This window comes from Lissotriton helveticus, chromosome 7 (assembly GCF_964261635.1).
Source record: "Lissotriton helveticus chromosome 7, aLisHel1.1, whole genome shotgun sequence".
Lineage (NCBI taxonomy): Eukaryota > Metazoa > Chordata > Amphibia > Caudata > Salamandridae > Lissotriton > Lissotriton helveticus.
The window spans coordinates 1,452,509,964-1,452,518,764 of NC_136068.1; the positions used below are offsets into that span (position 1 = coordinate 1,452,509,964).

General features: G+C 45.0%; 1 protein-coding gene across 2 annotated transcripts in view; it reads left to right on the plus strand.

Moving 5' to 3' along the window:
• UBE2M (ubiquitin conjugating enzyme E2 M) overlaps window positions 1–7,319 on the plus strand; it is a 173,610-nt gene extending 166,291 nt beyond the window's left edge. For both annotated transcript variants that reach the window (XM_078654817.1, XM_078654816.1), the window contains one exon: window positions 5,101–7,319. In XM_078654817.1, coding sequence (XP_078510943.1) covers window positions 5,101–5,241 — 141 coding nt within the window. In that variant the 3' untranslated portion in view covers window positions 5,242–7,319. The remainder of the gene's footprint in view (window positions 1–5,100) is intronic.
• The last annotated feature ends 1,482 nt before the right edge of the window (window positions 7,320–8,801 follow it).

Sequence of the window (8,801 nt, forward strand, 5' to 3'; positions counted from 1 at the left end):
GTACAGTTAGGATTACTTTTCAGGGCAGTGCTGGGCCAAAAGATGAAGCACTGGGTTCTCTCCTGATAACAGGTGAGTAACTCGGAATTCGTTGTTCAGCTAATTTTAGGTGAATATTTTAAAGTTTCAAAACTCCACACATAAGATTTCCAAGTGAAACCAGTCAATGGAGTTATCGGCTTTTGGGTGAGTACTCAACTGGCAGAGTTAAGGTTCTGGGCATAGACTCCGGGTTCTCCCAGGGTCACGTAGGTACAGTTGGTACACCCTCAGTGGCACAGGGGCAGCCGAGTGCAGAGGTAGTTAGGCCCAATGTTATCCAATGAGAGGCCGGGGGCCTTCGGTTGGTGGCTGCTGGCAAGCAGGCCACGCGGCTGTGGGAGCTTGGCTCCTGGTTACTTGCTCAGGGCAAATGGGGAAGTAGGTTAGGACCAAGGTTGCACTGCCAGGGGCACTCGGGCGACTGGGTGCAGAGTGCTTTTGAGCCTTTGGGCACTCAATGTTATTCAATTGAGATCTTGGAAAGTGGACAAAGACTGCAGGCTCAGGGACGGAGATTCTTCAGGAGCGACAAACACTTTGAGAGGTATTTGGGATCTTGGAGGATAGGTAGGCACCCAAGAGTTTGGCACAGGGGGCCTTTGGGGCGCCGGATGCAGGGGTGTCTTTTGACATTGGGAAATCTTACCCTCTGCTAGTCACGGTTGGAAGGTTCCCTTGCTGTGAGGCTGCGGGCGTCGTCTGGGTCATCGAGGAGGGTCCTTGGGTACTGGATTTCAGGTCAGAATCGCCGGGGGGCGTCCTCAGGGTCTTTGTCTGCACAGGCCGGGCTCGGCAGGTGCAGTGTCCTGGATTCGTGGTTCCTGGCTGGCACCAGGGGTGTTGCTGTTTGAGCAGAACGCCTGCTCATGGGAGTCCCCTAGTCTTTAAGAGGTTCAAGGCAGGCAGGTCCTCCGGGGTTTTCAAGGTTGCTGTCCGCAGGAGTCGCCAGGATTTAGCAGGAGCAGGTCCAAAGCTCAACAGGCCTGTAGGGATGGGCCAAGACAGTTGGTGTTGTCCTCTTGTTAGCAGCTACATGGCAGGTCTTCTTCTTGTTGATCTTCTTTCTTGTTTTCAAATCTGGATCTGAGGAAGGAAGGTTCAGGGTGCCCCTAAATACTGAATGTAGGGGCGTCACAGGTAGGGCAAGGGCAGGGACCAATAGGTCCCGATCCTGCTCCTCTCCTGTGGGAGGGGGGCAGGAGCCTATCTCTGATTGGGCATGGCTGAGCCTATCTCTGATTGGGCATGGCTCCCTTCAAGATGTCCGGAGCCCGGTGTTGTTTCACCTCGCCTTCTCCCACCTGAGGGGTGGAGTTGGCACAGGCTGGCACACTCCCTTTCCTCACTGAGGGTTTCCCGCCAGTCGTCCCGCTAGAGTGGGGGTCAGGACTGGTGGGGGCCAGTTGCTCAGTACAGCAAGTGGCCTGGAGAAGCTCACAAAGTCGGCATGCCTTTGAAGCTTCCCCTGCCCATCCTGGGGGACGAGACCTAGCACCAGGACGTGCATTGTTGCAGGTCCAGGAGAGCGGGGGCTCTCCACCCAGGGGTCCACCGACATATTTGCTGTGTGGCAGCCTAGGCAGCCTCTCAGACAAGACGTGGATTGTAGGTTAGGTCTCGGGGGGGGGCGGGGGCATCTCTAAGATTCCCTCTGTAGTGCATTTTACACTAAATCCCACACTGGCATCAGTGTGGGTTTAATGTGCTGAGAAGTTTGATATCAAACTTGTCTATCTTTAGTGTAGCCATTGTGGTGCTGTGGAGTTCGTAATGACAACCTTCCAGCACCATGTACTGTTAATGGCATCACTGCACTTACTGTGCCCAGGAATGGCCCTGGGTACTGTAGGGGCACAGGGCTCATGCACCTGTGCCCACACCACTAGCATAGGGCACCCAGCTAGAGGGGTGACTGATGTATGCCAGGGCAGTGGGTTTGTCGGCATGGCACACAAGGAGGTGTGCCATGTCGACTCTTTCTTTAGTTCTGCACCAGGACACTCAGCCTGCAAAGGCAGTGTGTGTGTCAGGGTGCAGGACCCCTAAGGGTGGCACAACAAGTGCTGCAGCCCTTAGGGGTCTTCTCTGGTCACAATGCCCTGGGTACTCGGGGTACCATTTTCCAGGGGCTGACATGTGGCCAGAGGTGCCAATTCGGTTTTAGTTTCAACACCGTTTTAGGGAAGGAACACAGGCCCTGGCCACCTGATCGGCAGGAGCCCAGGGCACACTCCGTCAAAGCAAATCAGTAATTCAGCAAAAAGTGGGGGTATACCATGCAAGAAAGATGGCACTTTCTCACAATGTAGTCTCGCGCAAAGCCTATCCAAGCGAGTAAAGGGTAAAGGCATTACAGCAGTTACTGACTCCTTTTTTAGCTGTTCCAACCTCTCACAGTCTGAACAGTGATGCACAATCCTAGGTACGATGGGCCCTTGCATAGCCATAGTCCCTTATGCAAGACTCCATATGCTTCCTCTCAAATAGTGCCTCTCAGCGCAGTAGTCACAAGCAAAGTTCACTGGGTAGATCTCGTGTGGATAGGGACCCTAATCCCCAAATTACAGTCACCTAGATCGCATCCCTCACAAAGTGGAGGGGGGGGGTGCATCTCAATGACTTGACAGTCCAGGGTTTGTGGCCACTCCATCAGCATGGTCCCCAAATGAGTCATCTGGAACTTTTAGTCATACATCTAGCCCTGAAAGATTTTCTCAAATACATCAGTGGCAAGGCCATCCTGGTGCGATCTGACTATATGTCCGCCATATTTTACCCACAAATGCAAGACCGAACACACAATCCTGGATTGTCAGTACTAGTGCAGATAATTTGGTATTGGACGATCCATCAAGTACATCTTCTACCAGTGGTCAACAACTTTGCAGACACAGTAACAAATCCACAAGTGGGGTGCCCCTGACAATACCCTTTTCGCCACTTGTGAAAAAGCAAAATGCCCAAACTTGGCCTTCATGATTCCACATCCCCAGTCCATGTGTAGTGCTTTGTGGATAAAGTGGTCGGGATTTTTGCATACTCTTTTCCTCTTCTCTCACCTCTACTGTAAATGGTGAGGACATTGCGATAAACGTCCCTTTCCCTTATTCTAGTGGCTCCCTTGTGGGCCAGGCAGCCATGATTCTCATCCCTTCTAGAAGTGTCTATTGCCCCACAGTGGAAATGATGGGGCTCCCCCAACTGGCTGGACCTTCTCTCACAGAATCACAGCAGCTCAGTCTAGCAATTTTGCTCCTGAGATCCCAGAGTATGGGTAGCTCAAAATACAACTTAAGAGTGCATGGATATACTAAAGGAAGCCTGTAGGCCTACCACACGCATCTGCTAGGATGCTAAATTGAAAATATTTTTCACTACTGTAATCCGAACTGTTAATCCTCTTCCACAACTACGGTACAGGACATAATTTGCTGCTAGTTACATTTGCAATAACGGGGGAGGGGGTTGTTGCAAAGGTCTGAGCCCAACACTAGATGGAAGTGCATGTGAATCTAGAGCAGTACATACGACGAACAGATCCTTACCGGCTCGTAACATAATCCCCGAAGTTTAACATATTTCTGAAAATATTCAACGAGTGGAAAGAACGGATACTTTGCCCAAAGGGAATATTTCTTTCGCTGAACTATTGAAAATATTGTATTTTTTATGCATTGTGATCGTCTGATTTCCACAAGATGGCGCTGAATGGTTAAACAGACTGATAGGAGTTTTCAGTTTTAACTTCTAAACTTCGTTAAGGAGCTTCATATATAAAAATTGCAAATTTAAATAAAAATTGTGAGAAAGAAAGCACAAACTGTCTGTAATTGGACCTGGTTGTGTTTTGAGAACTAATTTACCAATTGCAACACATCCCTAATTGGAAATGAGTCGCATAATAAAGATTCATTTGAGTTAACAGATTTTTTAACGCAATGTCTGTTTAAATGGTATAAACATGGAACTTTCATGTATATGCTCCAGGTAGGGTTTCTCCTGAAGCACGTCATGTTGGTATTGAGTGTTAACCCCTTCAGTGCTAATGACAAGGGTAACTCGTCATGGAGTTTCCATTGATTTCAATGGAAAGTCAATGGACCCACTCCCACACCCCTTAGCAGCCAAGTGGTTAACTCACACAATGGACCTTTTATAATGGTGAGAAAAAGACAGAACAAACTTTGTAGTGTGGAGCTGAATCTCTGGGATGTTTGTTGAGCGTTTTGATGCACAAAAGGTCAGTGTTTTTGACTGTTGGTCTCACCACCACCACAGTAAGTTAAAAGTTTCATATTGTCTACTACATAAATATCCAGTTTTAAAACATTAAGCCATTTCACCTTGAATTTTTCAATCTGTGAGGTTCTATACCATCCAGTGTCCCTTTGTCAAAGAACACATCTTCCTTTCATCTCGTTCTCACCAAGTCATAACACTACATAACGCTAACATATGCCAAACACGGATCATAATTAATGGTCAGTTTAAACTAAACCACAAAAACGTGCCTGTGTGTGTATATGTATGTATATATGTATATGTATATACACACATATATAATATATATAAAATAAGTGCTATACATAAAATATAATAATCAGTGTCCCAGAGCAAAGTTCATCGATATTGAGAAGTATATCACAGGCCGCCAGTCATTAGCATTGTGTGAAAAAGAGCACTCTGTGATATGTGAGCCCTCTTTTAATAGCATTAACTTCAAGCAAGCTTTTCATAAAACGGTTTCAGCCCTTCACATTACCTGGCAGAAGTTCTGGCCCATTGTCTTTAACAAAGCTGTTTATGCTGTTATTCACAATTTTCATATGGACATGTTGCAAAACAGAATGCTCCTCAGTACTCCACTGCTCAATATGACTTGCGGTACGTGAAAAAACTGATCTTTGACTTAAGTAAAAAAGCAAAGGGGAATGACTAAGTACAGGGGAGGGATCAATAGTTCGGTCAGAAGGAATTTTTTATTTAGTGTTTATTCTTCTGGGCTCCTTCTATAGTATTTAAAGCTCATGACGGTCTTATTTTCTTTCTTTCTTTCAGGAGCCTAATCCAGAAGACCCATTGAATAAAGAGGCTGCTGAAGTCCTTCAGAATAACAGACGCCTCTTTGAGCAAAACGTGCAGCGCTCCATGCGTGGAGGTTATATCGGATCCACTTACTTTGAACGCTGCTTGAAATAGAACTGACCCCATCAGAGTGCAAAGCCCATCCGCCAGCCCACCTCCTCCCACTCCAGATCCTTAGACCCCTCGACCAAACTGATACCATTTTGACTGCCAGAGATGAGCGCCCAGGGCTGCCTTGGCAGGGTGGCTCCACAGCTCTTCGCAGGATGCCATTCACCAGCTCAGTCAGTGGGAATGGGGCTTTTTATCAGCCATCGAGCTCCTACGCATGCGGGATTTCCCCAACTGAGGCGTCTCTTCATAGGTCACCTTTCTTAAGAGTGGGCACAAGCTCCTGCTGTTTAAACTGTTGGATTTTTATTTTGCTATTTTGTTGTGGGGGAGGGTTGGGGTAACTTTTTCTCTCCCGTCCCCTTTTTTGTATGCAAACCATGTAACATTCAGCTTTGCCAAAGGCAGGAACGGAAACCTAAGCCAATCCGTGGCTGGATCAGCCTAGCAAAACCTTAACGGGCCGACCTTAAATCGTCATCAGCCATGGATTACCTTCAGCGAGCCATCTCTGAGCCTGACCCCAGCCAAAGCCTTAGGAGAAGGGGAAGAGATGCTGTTACTCCTGTCTAGGTGCTGGGCCTGCAAGCAACCCCTTTTCATTTATAAGAGAGAAACTTGAAAGGTTGATTCTGTAGTGCAGAACCAATGCCTGCTTAAAAACTGAGTTTTGCACAAAAGGAGCTGCTTGGAACCATTCAAAGAACGTGCACATATAGCTCCTCTCTGATGCTAAATATTTACTAAAACTGCTCAGATGGTGCTAAGCATTTTCTATGTGCATAAAATTCAGTTACATCATTTGTTTGATAGTGAAGCAAAATGTGTGGCTCTGGATCCTTTTGTGGAAATATTGGCACTTTGATAAGTGTCTTCATCCTGTATAAACACTCAATCTGTAATGCCTTGTTTATTCAGCCTCTGTTGCCCACAGAGTGCCATCCAAAATAGAATGTTTCAATAGATAAGTAAACTGAGCTTCGTCTCATAGTAGATGTCCTAAGATGAGTAAAAACCTTTTCCAGTTGTAACATTTGGCAAGACAAAAGTCATGGCAGTAGTTTGGATAACATGTTGGGATTGCTTTTGAGATACTCGACGCACCACATTTTACAGTGGATAACGAGAGGTGTTGATAGTTTTTCAAGCACTTGATCATCAGATGAAACCTCCAGCCACGTCACACCCTTTTGTTTAGTACCACCACTGCATGTAACAAGAAAGGCTTCAATTGCTGTTCTTTTGGTTAACCTTGTTTAGAAACAGGCACAGGCAAAGCTCCTACTTGAAAGAAGCTGCACATATTTGTCATTCCTTGTAAACATTTTGGAGTCCAATATGGTTAAATAAGATCACCATTCAATTTTCAGACGGCTCAACTTGAATCGTATCATGGAATTTAAGACTCCTCGGTGCATTCATGTAATTGAGTATGCATTTCTACATTTCGACCCACTGCAGTCAATTAGTCACCCTTGTTGAGGGATCATGACGTAACAAAATTGTTATTTTCTTTTGACTGGGTTCAATCAGGTGTGTCAGGTGCTTGAAAAGAACACTTGGATAAATGGGTGGCTCTGCCGAACCATTTATCAACGTTTCTGTGCTTCAAGCAGTTGATATGGCGATAGTACTCATGTTGTTTATTCCCTACAGTGAAGGGGGTAGCCTGCCTTCTGCTGGTGGTTATGCCAGTCAGCAGCCCTCTTCTTTCCCCCGGTTTGGCACCTGTATGCCACATGGCTAATATGGAAACCCATCACAATCTCACACTGGGGGAGCCTCCTCCTCCCCACCCCCAGTTTTAGATTCCATTTATTTGTTTGGTTTTAAAACAAAAACTAATTATTAAAAAATAAATCGAAGTGAACTGAAATTGTGAGACCTTTGTAGTACATTTATTTTCTTTGTTTTTAAGTTGTGTGCACTTAGGCAAGAATCCCAAACAGGACCTGAGCCAGATCTTCATTTCTCTGATAAGTTCCCTTTTTCATAAAAATAAAAAAAGAAAGCCACTTTAGATAATTTGCTGTACTGCTGTTTAATGTCAGGTTATTAAAGGGGATTGCTGATGAACTTCATTTTTTACCCTGTGTGTTCTTTGTGTGTATTTTTTAAGACCTCACATTTTTCACGGACCATCGTCTCCTACAATTGGGCCTGATGGCATGTGACCCCTGCAGGTACGCTTATCCTTTTCCCTGTGCTGGGATTTTTACGTTTATACTGTGTTGAAATAGAAGCTATATGTCCTAGACAACCTTATACTGTTGAAAAGCAAGCACCGGCTGATCGTGTTCTGCATGACACACTGCTTAAGTAAGGCTGGGTGGTGCCGTTTACAAACTGGTGTGGGTGAGCTGGCACATTTACACAGTTAATAATAGAGCACCACTCAAATTCTCAACAGACACTGAACTCTTGTGAGCGTACATGTCTAGTAAAAGTCACCTAAAAACGGTTCAACAATTCTCAAAACTCTCTAGACCGTTACCTTGCAAAATGTTATTATACTGTAAGCATTTGATGTGAAAAATTGTTGTATAAGATTATTGTAAAATTATTGTGAGTGGACAGACCATTTTTAAATCAGGTAAGTGATGTTCTTAGTTGTATTCAATTTCCATCACCATTAAAAGTGCCCAAAAAAGTGAAATTCCAAAACAAGCATGCAGTATTGTCTCAAGTCCATTACATAAGTGATGGCGCACTCATATCGTTGTACTGTGCTCCTTTGTCAGCATGGACAGATAACACCTATACTGTTGAATGAAACGTTTGTGTTCGAGTAGAATAAGCCTTCTCAGGGTAGTATTTGTTTATTTCCCTCATTGACAGTCCATGCATGTCAATCCCTGGTTCTGGTAATTTGTAAGATCTTTATTAGGATTCAAGTCTGCTTAGGTGGAGCGGGTGTACCTGTTCACTGTAGTGTGGTTTGACTTAGAACATGTATTTTTAAATTTACACATACATATGGTATGTTTTGCTGAAGTCTGTGATTAAAGTCCTATCATTTGTTTAGATATTAAGAGGAGTGTCTGTTGAGGACTTCTCAGTGCTGCAATATATTTTTGGCTGACCCTGCAAAAAGTCTTCAAGAGCTTTCGGAAAACCAAAAAGATTGACAGGATCTAATAGAAGCGTGCAGAGTGTTCCACGGCTTAGGGTCCAAATAGGAGAGAGACCATGACCAGTTCTCCTAGTTCTTGAAACTGGGAAAATTGCTGTTGAATGATCGAAGAAGATGGTTAGGCTTGTAGGGTGCCACTAGAGATCTAAGATAGTGAACCTGAATTCGACATTGCCTTATGCATATAGCACAGAACTTTCAAATGGATTTGCCTTTCAATCGGAAGCTAATGAAGATCTTAAATTACAGTGGAAGTAGAAGCATGCTTGGCAAGGTAGAATGATAGTCTGCCAGCCGCATTTTGGACTACATGGAGCAGCTTAAGTGAGGCTGGGGGAGTGGTGGAGGGGGTTCAGATAAAGAATGTTAGCATAATCCAACCTAGTAATGATCAGTGTCTGTATTACATTTCTTTGAGATGAGGCGGGTA